Below are 21184 nucleotides of genomic sequence, written 5' to 3' on the forward strand. Positions count from 1 at the left end.
GGGGAGTGTATTATTTTATGTGTCTGGGGGGGGCGGGTAACATTGAGAAGTGTATTAATGTGTTTTAGTGTATGTGTATATGAGGCCACAATTTACACCTATATTTCAGGGATTAGGGATTCCTGCGTCCAAGCTCTAGCTATTGTGCGTTTGGCCGCTGATAAAACATGTAGCATCAATTTGAATTGTAGAGTAGTGAAATCTACCGGTCTTACATTAAGGAGAGCTTCCTGGGGGGTAGGTGAAATATTTCTGTTCATTAGTATAGAGATGATCTTGTATACCTTTCGACCGGATTGCGGCCACTATCGGGCATGACCACCAAATGTGGAAGTATGTACCACTTTCACGACAACCCCTGGCACAAAGTGTGCCAACTGGGCAGACACTCTGTACCATCGAAGAAGCACCTTGTAGTTGGCCTCAAAGGTCAGTGCATTTTTGGAGCATGACTTGGTGCTTTTCCATATTTGGGGCCAGGTGTCTTCGTCAAGCGTAACATTGAGGTCTTTGTGCCAGCGGTCCATGTACATATGGTGAGGCGGGCACGAGCCAGTTATTAAAGTGAAATTAACCCCTCAGATTTTTTTACATAAAACAATACTGTAATGTGTGCCTTACTGTAATCCATGGTAGTTTCCCTTCTCTTTGCTGCTCTTCCTTTTAAATCCGTATCTCTTCTCATGCTGGGCAGAACTTCTGTTTTGCAGCCGACTGCCTTGTTTCTGGAATGGATACATGGTGTCTGTGTGCAGGTTCACAGCCTGAGCTAGCACTACAGGAAGAGGCACTCAGCTGCAAAGGGAACTTCTCCCCAAGCATGAGAAGATATGACGATTGGTATGGTATGTTCTTCATATAGCTCTACACAGATATATATATACACCTATAGCTGTTAACTGCAGTTGTCAGTAAATAGTCACAGTAAGAATCCTGTGTATGTAGTCTAGCTATTTTTGGGAAATGTAGCACTTGCAAGAGACAATAGAATAGCACAGCCCACAATAACCTCATTTAGCACACACATCTCTGCTTGTTCTGAAACTAATATCTGATGGTAAGAAGTGTTGCAGTTGTGAAATGAGACAAACAAAGTGAGATATATTTAACGGAACAATATCCGGCTCTTCCAAGAAACCAAAAGGCAGAGAGATGTTATCTCTTTTAACTGGCAGATTTTACCTGCAGTGAGCCTCAGTATAGTGAGGCTAAAAGCATACTGTAACATACTGAATATCATGTTTTGTCACCAGCATTCATTAGAAAGAGGAAAAGGGACATTTGCTCAATGCAGATATGCACATATGTGCATGCTGATGTAAAGCTTTGCATATTCTTCTAAACCCTTATAATGTGCAAGTGTAATGTTTCTAATTCAGAGCACTATTGTGCAAGTCCTTTTTGCATCAGTGCCTATTTGACATTCAGTTACAATTAAGCATGCAGCAAATGTAATACTACTAAGAGATATATACATGTAAAGCTGAAAGGGCAGCTTTAAATTGACCCCTCTACCTTGTGTATGAAATGCCTACACATTATTAATCTATAGGTATCCAGTTGGTTGCATGGTGTGAAATTCCTAAAAAGTAGTTAAAGTGACACTAAACTCAGGAGTTAAATCTTAAAAATGCATTGAAGAATCTTACTTATTAACAAATATGTAGGTTATTTGTGTGTGTGTGTGTGTGTTGTAAAGTAGCCAACTTTTCAAGCTTGTCCTGTGATAGACTACAATCTTAATACAAGTTAGTAAACTGAACACAAGATTGTAGTCCATCCTGGGAGGGAGCTTGGAGCGGTGGCTACTTTACAAAACACACAAAGGGACCATGGGGAACAAAAGTAGCCACCCTCCAGACGGAAAGACAACGTCAGCATGAATTCAGAGATGATTTGATGATCTACTGCTGAGTGATACCCAAGTAAGCTACATTTTTGTTAATAGTTAAGGTGCTTACGTTTAGCGTCACTCTGAGTTATATTTCACTTTGAGTTATATTTCTGTAGCATATTTCTCCCTGGGAAATCAAAGCACTGTATCTGCTTTTGGGGCAGATGTGAGACAGCCATCTTGGGCACGCTCATTAGAATATCAAACTGGGGTCAATTAACCTTCCAGCATGTTTTTAGACTGTGAGAAGAAACCCACGTAAGCGCAAAGACTCTAATGCTGCAAGGTAGAAGTGCTAACCCCTAAGCCACTGTACTGTAAAGCCCACTTCTCAGAAGAAACACTATCAGTGTGTAGTTTAAAAGTAATTTAGCTTTTGAAAGTATCATGAATGCTAGCAGTAATTCATTTTTGCCTAAAACAGAAAACGTAAAGCAAAACACCAGGCAAATAATGTATTTAAACTTGATATGTATTTATTCAAAAATCATTTACAGTAATTGTATCTAAAGCCAACATATTTTTGTGTGGGAGTGTTAAAATCCCTTATAAGATTTTTTGCTTTGTGTGTACCTATTGGGGAAATCTTCCAGTGAGGACAACCATTCAGGTGACAACTTTGGAGAGATTTCCTCTTACCTCCTGTTGTGTCTGTGGAACAGAAAGTGAAAGGTTTCTCCAAACAGATATAAATAGCAAAAAAAGCCTGACAGGGTTCCTAACTAGGGATGTCCCGATACCAATACTAGTATCGGTATTGGGGCCGATACAGGGCGTTTTCATGAGTACTTGTATTTATGAAAATGCCCCGATACATAGCGTGGGCACTTTACATTTTTAAATAGGTTCGGGCTGCTTGTACAAGTGATCCGCCCGTATCACTTGTATGGCAGCCTGCTTGTCCATCCCCCCCGCCGTCCCCTCCCATCTTTTGCTGTGCTGTATCTTCTGTATTGGAGGGCAGGCTCATAAAGAGAGCCCCTCTCTGATATCAATAAAGTTAAGTGGAAAAAAAAAAGTGGTAAAATCTTTAGTCTGTATTGTTTTAGAAAAAAATGTCACATGTCCCTTTAAAAAAAAGTATCGGTTATTAGTACCGGCAAGTACCTGAGGGAAAGTATTTGTACTTGTACCTGGCCTTGAAAAAATGGAATTGGGACATCCCTCTTTCTAACCATTCCCAACTTCATCCAAAACTTGAAAAAACTGTTTTGGACTTAGATACACTTTAAATGTATTTCTAATACCATCAGTAAAATAAAATATATTAAAGTATTTCTAAACCCAAGAACACAAATAATATATATTTCAGCTTACTAATGATTAGATATGGTGGTTGCATTAGTTTTTATTTTTCTAGGGTAAGTACATTTTCTGTAAGTACAGAAAATACTTGTTGATCCTGATAGACATCTAGTATCCTTTAACTTCCTGTGTACTGTACTGAAATCTCAAACAATGTTATCAGTTTTCCCAGCTAACTTCAACAGACTTAAAAACCCTGCTTTCCATGTAATGTAGACAAAAAGAGGGAAGATGTTTGTACTCCAGATCAGGAGAGTAGCCTTGAGGGACAATGCTTATGAGTACAGAAGTTAGTGAACATTGCCACCCTAGGACAGGAAGTATGTTACTGGCAGGATCACCAAGAAGTGGTAAGCTTAAATATATTACATTTTTGAGTTTGAGTTTAGCTATGCTTTAATATTGATTTCCCATGCCCCCTGCATTCCAGAAATCAGAAAAAATATGTAAGGGTCTTCACAGGGATACAATCACTAGAAGCTATATCGGCTAGTTTTGTGAAGATTAGGTGTTCTGGCAAGTTTATAAAATAAGTGTAGGCACAGGGAGAATGTCACTATTGTGGTGAGCAGGCTAGAGGCATGGAGATTAAACAGGAAACTGCAAAGCTGAAAGCTCTAAAGAGTGATGTCATTTTCTGGTCATAAAACTTTGCAGGGGTTTTGGAAAATATTTATTACAGGTATTTACAGTATATAGTGCTCACAATTTACACAGCGTGCACAATCTAAGGTCTCACATGCATACAGGGCCAGTTTAGACTGGAGCCAATAAACCTTCCAGCATGTGGGAGGAAACCGGACTACACAGAGGAAACCCACACGGAGAACGTGAAAACTTGCAGATAGTGTCCTGACTAGGATTCAAAATGGGGACTTCCAATACTAAGACATAAGTGCTAACCACTAAGCCACTGTGCTGACTACAAATATATTTGTATTTAGCTGGTAGCTGGCTTTAGTTGGCATTAATAAAGACATTAAGGGACACATGATTCAGTTCTTCTGATATGATTGGGTTATACGGCCACCTGCAGAAGGATTTGAACACTGGCAAACAAAAAAGCTGTAGGACATCCAGGTATAACCATCAATCCCAGCATGCTCCAGTTTGTTGCTACTGACCTTGGAGGATGGATGTCTTTTCTCTCTTGAGAAACGTTTACCCATTTTCTTCTAGACATGACAAACTTCAGGATGCCGGGCAGTGAGGAGAGAGAGCCGCCCGGCTGTCAGATCCAAGATGGCCAAGTGGCTCTGGATGGAGAGCGGAGGATAGGTAAATATCTCCCCCCCACACATATTATAAACGTGCAACAGTTTATGTGCAATCATTTTATCACAACACACACCCCAAGACAGTGCACAAACTATTATTAACATAAGTTGCTAATTTACAGTTTTGCGTTCATTTTTTTTAAGCGTTTGCAAAAAGTAGCAATTTACAATGTACAAATATTTGTTATTTATTAACTTAATACAGATTTATCTTTTAGATTTAGTTGGAAAAGTATTTTTTGTATGCACTGATACCGCTTTTATTGTGCTTTAATCAATTTAATTGTGCATTTTTATCGGTTTATTATTGATTTGATAAACATTGTGGCAATTATCGCAGGGCTTACAAAATTAGTAGCACCATATTTTTATTCTACAAGGCCTGTGCTTTCAGAAAATATATGGTTTGGGGGGGTCTTTCATTAGCTCTAAAAGCTGCAGTTGAAAATAAAAAAGGTGAAAAATTGCAAAAAGGGTGTGGCCATCTGAGTTGTAAAGCGGTCCTGAGGGTTTGGCAGCGAAAGGGTTAAAGAAATTAAATTCTGCATCATTAGCTTAAGTGCCGCACATGCATACTCCCCGCTCTGTTCCTCCCTTTTTTCCTTCGCATAAGGTAGCTTCTTCCCACCATTGTTCCTATATGCACGAGACATACGATTCACAACTTGGCATGCCCTTGTTGCCACCTACAATTCCCTCTTGCTTAAGCAGTTAGTTGTGAGTAAACCAAGGTTTTCCCCTTGTGTGTTCTTATAAGTTGTTCCTGTTAAAAAAGTACAACATATCGGATCCCAAGCACAAGGAGTGCAGTCCCTAAGCATCAGATTGCTCAAGCTTATTATCCACTAACAGTTCCATGGCATCCGGCAGTGTCTCTCCCATGGGATCTGACACCAACCTGGATCATTGTCCCCTGAAACTCTCTTATAAAAGTTATTAAAACAAGTCCGATGTTTAGAGTACTCTTCGGGGGATATTCGGGTGTTGTTCGCTGGAGTGCATCTCCTGGTAAGTACAGACCAGGGTGTCCGACATGTGTGCTAGGAAAACAAAAAGGATACTGAAGCGCCACAACCTAGAGCAATAACTCAGCTGAAATAGGGCAAGTAGCTTCAACACGGGAACAATGTGGAAATCATGGTGTTGTGGTATTGTTGAGTGATGGGGCCATATTCATCCTCTGGAGTGGTGGTGTAGAGGACCAAGGTGGAAATGAAGTGATAACAGGATGGTGATGCTTCTCAAATAAACACAAAAACTATTGTGACTTTTAAACTCACTGTTAGGTTAGTTATGATGTGGTCTCAACGATGAGGGTGTTGTGCCGGGCTGGTTGCTGTCCTAGAGGCGATGAGGTGTAAAGTTCGGTCCTAGAGGCAATGAGGTGTAAAGTTCTGTCCTAGAGGTGATGTGGTGTAAAGTTCTTCCAGGATCAGGACTCTATACCACATCGCCTCTAGGACAGCAACCAGCCTGGCACAACACCCATACCATATTGCTAGTGCTGTTACCAGTCTGGGATCCAAAACGGCGCCCCAAGACTAATAAAACTTTTCAGGTACACTCTTCACTGTTCTGTTAGAATTTTCTTACAAAGTGGGCTCTTCCTACTGTGGATCCGGCAATATGACATTTCAATAAAACACTCACTGTACCTATTGGGGATGCTCCAGTTTTTAAAGAACCAACTTATAAGCATTTGGATGCCCTTCCCAAATCCTTATTTCCGCTAGCAGGCCCTGCTAAGCAACCTGCCATAGCTGTAATGACATTCTGTCAGACCTTAGCTGAGTGGACTTAGCTGATGTAAAACAATCCAGCTACAACCCTTACTGACCCTAGGCCTATGCTAGCTTTACTGCATGTCTGTTGAAGCCAAGGCCTTGAGAGCCAGGGTTTCTCTGAGTCAGCAATGCATGCGCTTTTAAAAGCTATGAAGTCTAACTCCTTTAAGGTCTACCATCGCACATGGAAGGCTTACTTTGCATGGTGTGGAGAAAGTGTCACCCCAGGAAATACTTTGTGGGACAGATCCCAACCATAAGATTTTGATCAACATGTGACCCTAAGCACCATGAAAGGACAAATCTCAGCCTTTGCGATTTAATTCCACAAACCGCTAGCATCCTATACTTTGGCCAAGACTTCTGTATAGGGTATCTCTTTTACATGGCTGTACAACCTTCTGTGACTCCTGGGATCATGATTTGGTTTTGTCATTCCATTAAAGACCTCCTTTTGTACCTATTAGAGATATTTCCACTCTCATATACAAGGTTGCATTCATTGTTGCATTGCTGTTCATCTGCAAGATGTGTGTGATAAGGTAGTATTAAGGCCTAGTGCCTTCTTTCTCAACTAAAGTAGTTTCTGCCTTTAACCTCAACCAGGACGTTGTTCTTCCATCTCTCTGTCTGGCTCTAGTACATCTGAAGGTGATTTCCCTTCATTGCCTAGATCGTGCTGTATGGGTTTACCTCTCAGCCACTGATTCCATTTTAAAGATTTACTTTCTTTTGTCATTCTTGATGGTCTCTAAAAAAAAGGACTTTACTAGGTCTGTAAATACCTCTTGGGCTTTTAAGCATCAGTTAACTGTTTCCCAGGCCTCATTTGATTCCAGCTTAAAGTGTAGTGTCCTTCAGACAGCTCTTTGAGCTGCAGGCTCCATCCGATATTATTCTTTCTGTTGTGTGGGCCTGTAAGAGTTTTATTTGATGTGTTGCCCACATGCCTAGGATCTATAAATTCTGTTAATTGAAGTTCATTTAGGGCTTGCTTAAACCATGTCTGGGCCAGATCCGGACCAGAACAGTTTTTGTCAGCACCTGAAATGCATCCCAGTGTATTTCTATGGTTCTGGGCTTTGTTCACATCATAGCTGTCGGTTCCGCTGCGGGTAAAAAATATGCTGCATGCACTATTTTTTCTGGTCTGCATCAAACGCACTGGAGGACTGCACCTGAAAGCCCATTTTAAGCTAAGTAAAGAAAACTCACCGGAACGCGTTAAAAATGCACTGCACTGCATTTGTAGATCTGCTCCAGACATGGTGTAAACAAGCCCTAAGGGTCAATTGTCCTGACTTGATGACAGAGCAGAAAGATGACCATAATTATTGAAGTGATGCCTCTTCACTGTTCATTCAGACTGGGGATGGATCAATGACTAAGCTGTAGAACATGAAACCAGCTAGATGAGAGTTCTGGTTAGTTGAATTCTGGATAACAGAGAGTTTACTGTGTATTGTTTTGGAGATAAATTAGCACACATTATGTGTGGATGCAGTTTGATGAATGTCTGTTTTTCACCATACATAATTCATACATAAAAGCACATTACTTAAACATCATTACGGAAGACATACTTGTTCCCAGCAACCAGTTCATACCAGTATTAACAAATACTGTATCTCCATGGTAGTCAAGTTTTCTTCATGTCTCTATAAGGGTATAATGAAAGGAATCATTAATACATAGCAAGGTATTTTCTACAAATGGCAGAAACACATTACCCTACTTTTTAGTTGTTGTTTTTTTTTGCGGTTGACTTCCATGGTAGAAATGTATACCGACAATAACCGTCAATGTTCCTGGTTATCAAATAAACAATACATTTTGAAATTTTATAATTTGACTTCTTGCTTAACAGGAAATCCCCCAAGTCCTACCTTAAGTGATAGCTTGGATGACACGGATGAACCCATGCCTATGCCTGAAGATCTCTCCACCAATGCAGGATCACAACAAAATGCGAAGAGTGAGAAATTACTCGGTAAGATTGTTTAAGTTACTTTAATTCAGCCTTATTAGGCGAATCAGAGAGGAACAACCAGGGTTACACTGAAATCCATTTTCAGTTTTAAGACTAAGGCACATTGGAACCCTTCCCTTTCTGCCTCAGTACTCCTTGCATTTCAAGGATTAAGGCGACTGCTCGGATTAAGGGTCTGGTATGGTATTTTAGGGGGGATTATTATTATTATTATTCATTCTATTTTTGTACAACTTGCAGGAGATTTGTTCCGCTTCGGCGGACCGTTCTCCCTGTTCCGGCTGTGTGTTTACCTGTGCTGAACCAAAGCATGTTCAGCTCTGCTGTTTACTTCAGCTGCTTTCGGCTGCTGTACAAGCTATTGTGAATAGTGTCTACAGCAGCCCATTGATTCGGCTGAACCGAAGGGTTTCTGCTACCGAAGCAAGCTGAAGGATTATCCGAATTTTAAGCTACATCCTTCGGCAGCTTAGTGAATAACCTCTTAAATGTAAAATAAATTGTTAACAAACAACCTGACATTTTCAGAATATGTTTGCATAGATAGAGTCTTGTATTGTGTGAAGTTTCGGGGAAATTGATTAACATCTAAGGGGTCTATTCACTAAGCTGCCGTAGGCAGCCAAATGAATGACCGGCCTAAAGCGAAGTGAGCCCAACGCTGTTCGGCTATTCACTTCAGGCTGGTATTGCTGATTTCAGCCGTATATCGGCTGAAATCAGCCGTACATCGGGTGGATTCGGGTCGGCCGAACATGCAGAGCATTTTTGGCCGATCCGAAGTGCAGAAGGAGGCTAAGCCGAACCTACGGCAGGCTACTCGCTGCTGTTCGGTCTATTCTTATAGATGCCGAACAGCAGTAAGTGAATAGCCGAATGCCGCTGAGCAGCATTCGGCTAGGCTGTCCTGCTCGGTCCCTCAGAGGGACCGAGCAGAACAGAAAAATAGTTAAAAAAGTAGAAAAAAATAAATAGAAAACGATTGTGCGGAGCTAGCAGTGACAGCTAGCTCTGCCCAACTGTTTTCTGTTGTCCGGTGGTTCTGCTGCCGTCCAAAAAAAAGAAAAGAAAAACACTCTCCTGGGCGCTCCGGGAGTCTACAGAGCAGAACAGAAAAAGAGTTAAAAAAGTAGAAAAAAATAAATAGAAAACGATTGTGCGGAGCTAGCAGTGACAGCTAGCTCTGCCCAACTGTTTTCTGTTGTCCGGTGGTTCTGCTGCCGTCCAAAAAAAAGAAAAGAAAAACACTCTCCTGGGCGCTCCGGGAGTCTCCCGCTCCCGGCCGCCAAGAAGAGAAACACTGCTTTTTCGTTTTTTTATAGAAAAAAATAAAAATACATTTTGGCCATAGGAATGCTAGATTCCTATTGGCTGTTTCAATTTGCAATAGCCAATAGCAAACTAGCTATTGTTCCCAACCTAAGTTCTTGTTTGCAAGTTAAGCCACATTTAAGCTTCCCAAAAAACAAGCTTAATGTCAATCATTTGCCTTGTGGCAAACCAATATCCATAAGACTTCTTTGATAGGTTTGGGAAGTTGAAAGCTTAGGTCGTGCAAAGTTTCAAGGCAACTGATTGAGAATAAGGTACTTTTTTACACATTAAGCTACATTGAGCCATTTTCACATTCAATATTTTAGGATATCCCGTTCATGCATGACCTCAGTGGTCCTTGTAGATAAACATATAGGGATATGCCACCCAAATGTAGGTGGTTTTTCTACAGTTTGGCAAAATTTAGCAAGGAGTGAAAAGTATATTCTGACTAATACTGATGTAGGTGTAACTACTAGCTAGTAGTTATAACATGACACATTCATATAGTACAGTAGCAAGCATGCTTTGAATGACTGGGAAACATCTGAATAAATGCACTTTATACATTAAGAATTTCCCTTGTTGTGCAAGGGTGAAGCTCTGCATTTGTTACCTATAGCTAAGTGAATAAGCAGCGGAGCGTTATTGTTTCATAGTTTTAGTTCAAAGATGTATCATCTTTCAGCCATACAAGTTTGTTATGCCACATGATCTCAACTGAAATACCAGATTGACTCATCTGCCACCTGCATCTCACATCAGTCCTAAACTTTCATGTGATCCATTTGTTCCACATCAAATTTGAGAAAAAGTAGTGAGTGAAGCTTGTGCAACTTGGTGCAATATTAATAGAATTCAACATTCATCAGGAACTTTAAAAAGGTGTTATGTATCTACAAAATATTTTTTAAACATTTTCCATTGACTTGAACAGCTTTGCCACGATGTTCCAAAAAATTAGCAAATCCGTTGGTAGCATTTGCTTTTAAAAGTGGTGTACTTCTAAGAAGTGACCAACGGCTCTTTTTAAAAATGTGCAATGCTGCGTCTGATGACAGTGCATCAAAACTTTCCTGGCATTTTCCTGGTACGAGACTGCTTGACTACATCAGGCAGGAGGTTGTTGAAGAGCTGTGCCATGCAACTGATAGTGGTGCAACACTACATTATTTATTATTCTGTGTCTGATGGCACCCATTGTATGAAATGGTTGGGTTAAAAGGCCTTTATTTTTAATTCACACAATTTCTTTGGGAGATCAACAGAAACACTTTAGATTGATGTTGAGTAGTAACGAAATAGACATAATATTTAAAAAGTGACTAAAGTCTCTTTTTACAGTTGGAATGTACAATGTGCAGCCCCTGCATAGAGATTTACTGGGGTGCCAGTGTGACATTGCTCCAATTTATTCACAAGTGCAAATACAGTGCTAAGATGCACATAAAGCTTGCTATATGCTGCCACCTTTTAAAAAACATTATTTGTGAATTACCACTACACAGCTAAATGTGGTTTAGGGGTCTACAAAGGTAATGGAGCTTTGGTTTAAAGTGTCTTTAATATTCAGATTTGACATTTCTTTCATCTCAGAAGAGAACCATTGCATTTTGCATTAAAATAGCAGTTGTATTTATGGTAGTTTGGAAAGTTAGTCGGAAAGGGAAGCTATTCCTCTTCTCGAGCATGAAATTTGCTAGTGTTCCGCTCTTCGCTTCACCATACATCTGAACATATTGACTTGTGCAGTCAACAAGGTTTTCCATGTGCTGCTTTTTTCTTGTTTGTTTTTCATTTAGTGTTCCTGGTAGGTCAGCCTTTCCGTGATGTGACATTGAGGAATCAGCACCTCTAAATTATGCCGGCTTTATGCTTCACCTCTTAAGTGGAAGAATGCTTTCTATATTTTAAATCAAGCATCTTTATTTCTCAGTTGTGTCTTCAGTAGAATAGATGTTTTTTTCTATAAATGCATTAAACAATATCAGACTCCCTGTTAAAGAATGCAATTTTCGACATTTTGTAATACAACGCCAAGTGAGAAGCTAATGTGCTTTCTCTTCTGGAAACTACAACACAGCGTATAACCACTATTCACTGTCAAAATATACTTACAGTGGAATTATCACCATAAATCAACATATTATGCTGACAATATATCAAAACCACACATACATAATTTTTTACTTTAATTCAATCTGTCCTATCCATATACTTCATTGCCGTACCTAATGTCAATGGGATTCTGAGTTGGTAAAGAGGGCAGAATCAGTGGGCAGTCTAATAGAAAATAAAACTCCAGCCAGAATTATTCCTAACCCTTGCAGTGGGACTATCCCCGCACTGCAATGGCTAAGTGCTCGTTTTTGTATAGTGTTGAAAATAAAAAGTTATACTAACCTGAACCACACAGCCAGCAGGCTGTTAGACGGTCCATGCAGCCTGTCTCCTCCTCTGCTCCAGCGATGGAATGTCCCTTGGCATACAGTGTATAGGACGTGATGACTCACAGGACCTTAGACCGCTGGAGTGGAGGGGAAGCGAGATTGCAATGATCGGTCTAACAGCCAGCCGGCAGCAAGGTTTAGGTGGGTATAACTTTTTTGTATCCCTAGACAAAAACGAGCACTTAACCCTTGCAACCCTTAACCCTTGTCAGCCTCCTGCAGGTCCTGAACTGCAAGGTTGGAGTGTGAGTGCAAGTATCAGTACAAGGAGCCAATCATCTTATGTGCTGGAGGAAGAGAAAGCAGAGTTACAGGGAGATGAGCTCATCACTGTGCTGCTTTTCTTTTCACTGTCTAGTCACAGTCTGATGTTGGCCATCAGACTGAGGATATCTAGTGCCAGAAAAAAGTACTCCAGGGTAAATATCTAGGTTGAAGGTGAACATTACAGCAAAAGGGGTTTTTTATCTTATTTTTGGCTGGAGTTCTGATTTAGTGTTCCTGTATCAAAAGGAGGGTTGCCCTCATTAGTACCATACTAATATCAAATAGTGTTGAATGCAGTGTTTGTTTGTTTGTTTGTTTGTTTGTTTGTTTTTGGAAAGGCAAAGTGAAGCACTGACTGTTTATTACTTGAAAGGAAATTAAAATGTTTTTCAGGAATTATTTTTGTTTTGAGTATCTGGCTTTTTATACAATCCTTGTTTTAAAATAACCATTTAATAAGACAATGAGTTTCCAAAGCATTATTGGTTATCAAAAGAGACAACAGTAGCAACCGCATTGGTGGTTTTGTCTAAAGGAATCTGCAGACAAAGCTGTCTGATAAGGGCTGAGTTATTCAATATTGTGTATAAATTATAGTAATATAATATGGAGCTGTGCAAACCATAGGCTTTTTACAGCAGATTTTTTTTACATCTACATCTTCTACTCTTGACCTTAATACATTAGGAAAATATGTAAAAAAATAAAATGTTTTATATATATAGATATATCTACAGATATATCTATAGATATATCTATAGATATATCTATAGATATACATACTGTATATATATGCAGTGGGGGAAATAATTATTTGGTCCTCCACAGATTTTGTAAGTTTGTCCACTTACAAAGCAATGAAAGGTCTATAATGTTTATCATAGGTGTATTTTAAATGATAGAGACAGAATATCAACCAAAAATCCAGATAAAAGCAAATGTTATAAATTGAGTTGCAGTTCAGCGAGTAAAATAAGTATTTGATTCCGTACCAACCTACAATAATTCTGGCACCCACAGACTGGCTATGTGATACACAAATTAGTCCTGTCAATTTAATAAGGTGCTCCTAACAATAACTCGTTATGTATATAAAAGACACCTGTCCACAGAATCTCTTTCTTCCATTCAAACCTAACCACCATGGGCAAGACCAAAGAGCTGTCAAGGGACTTAAGGGAAAAGATTGTAGACCTGCACAAGGCTGGAATGGGCTACAAGACTATCAGCAAGAAGCTTGGTGAGAAGGAAACAACTGTTGGAGCGATTATTCGCAAATGAAAGGCAAATAACCATCAATCACCCTCAGTCTGGAGCTTCATGCAAGATTTCGCCTCATGGGGTAAGGATGATCATGAGAAAAGTGAGGGATCAGCCCAGAACTACATGGGAGGAGCTTGAGTAGGATCTCAAGGCAGCTGGGACCACAGTCACCAAACAAACAATTGGTAACACATTGAGATCCTGCAGCTCCCGCAAGGTCCACCTCCTCAAGAAGGCACATGTACAGGCCCATCTGAAGTCTGCCAGTGAACATCTAAATGATTCAGAGAAGGATTGGGAGAAAGTGCTGCCGTCAGATGAGGCCAAAATTGAGCTCCTGCAGGTACTGTGAGGTAGCTTGCAGGACACTTCAGGAGCCTTGAAACTATGGGGTCTACTCACTAAGCTGCCGTAGGCAGCCGAGTGAAAGACCGACCTGAAGTGAAGTGAGCCGAACGCTGAAGTGAAGTGAAGTGATGCTACATACTTTGGCTGCTTAGTGAATAGACCCCTAAGTGTGCTCTTTCATGCAAATGCCAGCTTCAGCTGGTAAGTTGTTGCTTTGGCCTTCCCCTTTGCCCGAATCACACTATTAGTTAGTGAGGCTGCTGGTCACATTATGTTGCCAATATTAAATTACTGCTGCCCCCTAGATAAAAACAATACTTGCATAATAGATACCCTGGCAAAGTAGGACAGCGCTTCTAAGTGTTACAGCCTATAAACAATTGAAAACCTGCTGCCACAGTTTTGGATAGAGCCGAAGGTAATGGTTAATGGTTAAAAAAACCTTTCTGGTCTTTCACTATTTGTGTCCTATTGGGAGATTTCCCTCTACTTTCTGACTGTTAGACACAACATGAAGTGAAAAGGGAGGGTAGGCCACTATAAATAGTTGTTACTGGAACAGGTGTCCCCATTGGAAGATTTACTCTATTCCTTTTCTAGCCACAACTTAAAATTTTGGATTTTACATCACTTTCATTCTCAAATTACAGTTACAAATAGAGAGAGTAAATCTCCCTAATGGGACATAGACAGCAATACATAACAGACAGGGGTTCTAACATCTCAATGCTGAAATTTATTATCACATCAGCGGAGCAAGAAGTGTTATGGAACTTAATACAGCTTTTGATTATCTATCTCATTTACATGTTTCCACAAGCTTTTTTTTCCTTGATCTGGAGTTGTTTCTAGAGAGAAGGCCTTTGATTTCTCTCTAGATTCCCTCTACTGGGGGTTATCAGGATCCTCAAGTCCCATGATTTCCTATACTGCAGATAACTGTGGGTTTCTTAGGAAGACATTTATTTAAAAGTGGGTCTGGTTTCAAATTTCTTTCCTTTTTGGACCAAATGGGTAGTCACAGGTATGGAGTGAAGAATGGTGGGGCATGCCAATTTATAAGGCCTGGTAATACTTTCAAACAATTTAACTGTGAGACACAGTTCATAGTGTATAGGATTATCTGCCCATGTGGACTATAATTTGAAGCCATAAAAGAATATGCCGATGTGGGTTGCCAAAATGGTGTACCAATGGGAAACCCATTGGATCAACAGTTTACACTGTTTGGTTCCACTGGGGCTCAATAAGGAGCTGTGTGGAGAGATACACTCAGTTTTGTGATACCACATAACAGTGTTCATATTTTTTCTCCCACACTGCATTTAGGTAAATATTGTAAAGGGTTGCATCCGATTGTGTAGACTGTTAGCCAGATGTTTACATCTGTATTTATTTTATAGATGGAAACATTTTTTTAGGCAGTTTTGATAATAATTATTATACATACTAGGTACATTCTTATAGAGTTTGGATATATATATAAGGGCCCCACCTATGGGCCATGCCTTTAGAGCAGGCCACTGAAATATATTTTTAGTATTTGTGGATATAACCACATGTGTCATGCTTCAATTAAAATTATGGGTATGAGTAATAGCTATTATAGTAGGTAGGCAATCTGTTTTATACATGAACATAAGGTGTTTCTATTAAGAAATTGATGTATTAATAGTTAGAGATCTATTTTAATAGTAATATTCATATATTATTTATTATACTATTAAATTGTTTTTATTTATTTTTTAATCTTATAATGTAAATATGGAATAATGATATCATGAAATTATATCTGCCAATAATGGACAACAATATGATTATGATGTTCATAATTACTTGTATATTGTCGGGTGTATGAATTTTTAGTTTGCGAATGCTACACTGTGAACAGGGAACAGATTTCTCACATCCCCCATTCACTATGGCCATTGGTATGAGGAGGAGAAGTATGGATTCTGTGCTCAAGGAGTGCTCTCAGTTACACCGTTGTGGAAATGAGCTTGATCTATACCGGCATGTGCTTAGCAGAGGGATAGATTCAGAAGGACTGCACTTGGTATTGTGTTTTGCTGGCTGGACAGGTGTAGCTGTCATTTGACAGTCTTGGGTTGTTTTATGGGCTGGGGTGATTGTTCTTTTTCCAACCAGTCACAATGTAACTTCACTATGTATATAATAAATAGACTTCAGGTATTCACTCACTCAATAACGTTACCTACCCTTGTTAACTATGGAAGGTGCATTCTCTTAGAATTCCCCTAGCATGCTCTCAGCTGACATACTGTATAGAGCTGTAACTATGCCCACAGGTAATTTTTGAATCAATGATTGAAGGCAGCAAGGGATTGACTATTTAAAGAACTGGTAAGTGTGTAAGCAAACAAACTGATGAAGAGGGTCCATCCTTGAAACTGGTCAGTGGTAATGCACAGTAGAGACAATAGCTGCATGCTGTCTAACAGGATCTACTACAGGGATTCTTCCTTGCAGTAAGGATTGAGCAGGTCTCCTGGATGTTGTAAAGAATGTTTGTGATTACTAGTCTCTACTATTTTTAATAAAAGTTTTATGAAAGTGTCAGGAGAATGTTTGTGTGCTTTCTGTTATTGATAAAGATTCCCAGTCTGGAAGAAGCAGCAAACCATGGATACTGTGTACTAGAAAGCATCAAACCCATGTATTCTGTGTATTACAATCACAAAAACAAGAGAACACTTATCTGGAAAGACTTGTTCCAAAGTATCCCTGCAACAAGATTGGATTCTTTATTTTCAGCACTGACTGTTTGTACCTAATAACTTCTGGGTTAAGAGTTGTCAAACCCTAGTCACTATGGCCAGGGGAGAAAGCTTATCAAGCACAGTCAACACAGTGCAGAGGTGACATTAGGGGCCTAATAGACCCCTGATGTATGCATAAAGATTACCTGTCACCTGCACTATGCTATCACATAGGGGGCTTATCAGCCCTCTTGTGATATAAATAAAGTTTAGTTAAAAAATTGTTATGTTTAATAAAATAAATGTAAAAACCTAAAAAAAGTTTCAATTAAAAATGTTTAACCCCTTCATGACTGAGCTTGTTTTTGGTTTCTGTTCGTAAATGACTGACACACTTTTGACATTTTTGCTGTGTGATTCTTCCACGTCAGTAATATACTTTCTTACAAAGTGCACCCACACATATTATATATTGTTTTTTAGAGGACAGATAGGGCTATATATTTATATCACATATGTGTGTCTAACGCCTCACTTAGGACAAATACAAATTAAAAAAAGAGGAAAAAACGTAAAAAAAAACTTTTTTTCCCAGTTTTGATTTGTAGTATTTTTTTTTAACAAAACCAGCACAGTAAAAAAAAAATGCAATACATACATTCATTTATTTGTCCCTTATTTTTAATTTTTTTACACTTTTCACTATTTTTTTTTATTTATTTACACTTTTCACTTTTTTTATACTGACAAATTTTATTTATTTAATTATATCAGGCAGTCATTGTGAATTAATCTCACTATTACTGCTTGATAAATTAATACATTTTTTTTATTATCAGGCTGCTTCAAACTTCAGAACAGCCGATAATAAGTTAGTGACACTGATCCTGCAGCAGTTCAGGATTCAGCTGTCAGTGAATGTTTCAGAAAACTTAAACATTCTACTTTCAAGAATAGATACATTATGTGTCTAATACATAACATTTTGTATCTATTCTTGAAAGTCAAAAGAAAAAAAAAAAAAAAGCCAGTATAGCTTGAGAGAGATATCTCTCGATCTATACGAGCTGTCAGAATGCCGGCAAAAGCCGACATGTGTGTCTGCTCTGCTGTGACTCTCAGACACCCGATATTAAGGTATCGGGTGTCTGAAAAAGGTTAACCCTTTCAGTAATGGATCTCTAGATAGTTAAACATCTATTACTGAAAGGTAACCGCTGATTCTCAGCGGTTAGCAGCCTTCTAGTGCAGCAAATAACTCGTCACGTACAGTGTACGTGACGAGTCATTTGGTCCCTTTGTGGCTGGACGTACAGTGTACGTCTCCCGTCACGAAGGGGTTAAAATACACGCACATACAAAAGCAAACAAGCACATTGGGTACAATATGGACGATTGCGCTACTCATGTTAGGTATTGCTGCACATGTTGGTGTGAGAGCAATAGGGCCATCAATGGGTGTTATCTCTAAATTAATGAGTTGTAAATGCTTTTAAATGTTTAGATTGAAAACAGGTATACTTAAGTCAGCCTGACAATTTCTTAAATTTCTGGTAACACAATATTAGTCAGGGCCAAATACAGTATTATATTTCTCGATAGATACAAAATGTTGTTGAAGCAGATAACAAAGGGGAATATGTGAATTTTCTAAATGTTGTTGGGAATCTCTAGCTGCTAAATCTAACCCACCAGTTTTTCTGCATCCATTACGTGACTGGGAAAGGCACCAGGGCTTGGTAATTACCGAGAGACTGGGCTAGTTTAAATATTCCCAATTGTGAGTGAATTGCTATGCATTCTCCTACTAATAAGCTAAAATATCATATGACCTTTATTAATTTGATCAGGAAGTGTTTTGTGCACTCAAAGTCTGGTTAATTGTTTTATATCTTCTGGTCAATCTGTGGGTCAGCAATATCACATTTTTATTTCAAAAGACCACATACTAACTGTTTAAAACACAGTTTTCAAAGGCAGACTTGATTTTAATGTTTAAAAAAAGTTGCCGGTTTTTAGCCCCTAATTAATATTATTTTGGAAACGATATAACAGTTTGGGAAGATAAGCATTTATGTTTTTGTGCCAGTTAGTAAAATAGATGTTAAAGGAAAGAACAGTGTTTCTTCATTAGTGAGCTGGAAGTTGAGGTATTTGAGTTTTCAGGACGGATGCAGCAGCGCCTTCTGATCAAATCAACTGTTAGGGGAAGTCATCATTATCTCCTGGGTGCATCTCTTCTCTGCTGATAAACTCTTTAACTGGAGGTTTATCTAGAGTAATCTATCTATCACTGACACAGAAGTAGTCCACTCAGAAGAAAAATGCGTAATTTAGGAAAACAGGGTCCTATATCTATGATACATTTGTCGTATTAAAAACCTAGAAACGAGTCACAGCAAATTGTTTATTTCCTGTGCACATGCTAAATGTATCTTGGAAAAAGTCTATATACAGTTATATTCAGAACTTGCTGGACCGAGACAGTATGGCTTTACTGAGGACAGATCATGTAAGACTGAACAGAATTATTATTTTTTACTTTATAAGAAACGTTTTGGACGAGAGTGGGGATGTGGACATATGGTATCTTGATTTCAGCAAAGCATTTTATACAGTTCCTTAATGATTTCCTAAAAAAAAGTTGTACAAGCTATGACATAACCCTTGGGTGGTTCAGTGGATACATAGTTGGCTAAAGGATAGATTTAGTAAATGGGGTTCATTGGGAACATAAGGGCATGACCTCAAACTAGCAGGAGGAAAGTTACTTTAGAAAGTATTATTTTTCCAAAAAGAGTAGTTGATGCTTGGAGCAGACTTTCAGCAGAGGTTGTGATTCAGCAGTAAGTTAATTCGAACATTCTTGGGACAAATATAGATCGATAGATAATAAGGTGAAAATCAAAAATCAGAGTCAATGGACCACTTGGTCTTTTTCTGCCATCACTCTTCTATGTTTCTATGGTTATTTATCTAATAATTCCTCTTTGACAATGTAACCTGCTTCCGTTAGATAGCACTCCTGTTAATAAACTCCTTGATATACTAAAATCCCATTTGCAGATTATTTGAGCACACTTGTATAACAAAGTCCTCCCTGACAATCTGGTATTCTAATAAATGTTCTACTCTAATAATGTTGGTGATTTGGTAAAAGCAGTATCAGACAAATGCACCTAAGTTTTACCCACAAGATTAACCTAACACCAAGTATTGTGTTTGAGATTTTGGTCGATTTACACTACCATACTGTTACCATTTGTGTATTTGTAACAAAACATATTGCTGCAGACTTTCTGAAATTTTTTTTTGGCCAATATGCATACGCCAGCTGTAGTTTTAGATGCTTGTCTTCACTGTCCCATAATTTTCAGTGATCTTAACACCTGCAATTTCATACTAACCGGTTCCTCGGTTTCCTTCTGCAGTGTTGTTAAAACATGATCCTGTAATGTAATCCTGTAAATTGTAGTATATATTTTTAAAGTGTAAATGTCACTTCAGCAAAATCGGATTTTGAATTGGATCACTTTTGTTTAGGAACTCGTATATGAACGTATCAGGAAGAAGAGTCTTTGGGAGCCAAATTTCATCTTTTCTTTCTAGGCCCAGGTAGAAACAATAGTTGGGGTCTGATTGATTGCTCTGGGCAAGCCCTCATAAGACCTATGATGAGTGTTTTCTGTGGTAGTTCTTCTGAATGTATTTGTGTAAAGGTAAATCACATCTGAACCCGAGGCATAGTTCACAAGACACCTAACAAATACCTCTGTGACTTTTCAGGAAACTATGAATCTAAAATATGATTAATATGTTAAATAATCTAGTTTTAGGAGATTATACGTGTGTTCATCATCACATCTGCCATCATCACATAATTCCTTTTTCTTTTTGGACCATCACATTTCAGGTGTTAACACGCAAGCTGAATGTGAGACATCAGTTGATTCCCCCATTCACTCTAAACAAAGTAGGTTAAGTAATCTCCCCTGCTGGCTATTGTATTAGGCCATCTAGTGACTGCCTCTGGTTGGATGCAGTCACTGTTCAGCCAACAATTTTTCACACGACTTTTGTGGAGCCTGGTGGTGCTGACAAGGTCATCCACAGCTCAAATTTCAGCTGATTCAGCAAGTATGGCCAGCTTAAGTAAACTGTGGGGTGGGAAGCACAGTTAATGGTGTAACTGCACTTATATTTATAGTAGATGTAATCCTAAAAACCTTGCATTGCCAACCTTGCCAACAGATGCACATACATGTTTACAGATAACTCTATTGTACACACAAACATTTGAAATGCTTGTAAAGAAAACATTATTTCCATATCAACTGCAGGATTGCCACCATCTTTCGATTAAGTCTGTTGTATGTCCCAGTTTGTCTATACAGTATATTTTCTGCCGGTCCAATAACATTAATGCAAAGATGACAAGGAAAATATCACAGTACAACATTTTTAAGGCTCTATTCACATATACGCACAGATTCCACATGTTGCGGCTACTACTATAGCCGGAACGCGCGGAATCCCCCTAGAATATTGCGCTTGGCCTTTTTGGTGCATTGC

The 21184-nt window shown here is 38.9% G+C and overlaps 1 protein-coding gene across 1 annotated transcript in view; it reads left to right on the forward strand.

Annotated features, from left to right (window-relative positions):
* IKZF1 (IKAROS family zinc finger 1) overlaps nt 1–21184 on the forward strand; it is a 133952-nt gene that overhangs the window by 41387 nt on the left and 71381 nt on the right. The window contains exon 3 of the mRNA XM_018558053.1: nt 8128–8250. Within this exon, the coding sequence (XP_018413555.1) occupies nt 8128–8250 (123 nt within the window). The remainder of the gene's footprint in view (nt 1–8127; nt 8251–21184) is intronic.

Source organism: Nanorana parkeri, unplaced genomic scaffold (genome assembly GCF_000935625.1).
Source record: "Nanorana parkeri isolate BGI_ZX_2015 unplaced genomic scaffold, ASM93562v1 scaffold317, whole genome shotgun sequence".
In the NCBI taxonomy this organism is placed as follows: domain Eukaryota; kingdom Metazoa; phylum Chordata; class Amphibia; order Anura; family Dicroglossidae; genus Nanorana; species Nanorana parkeri.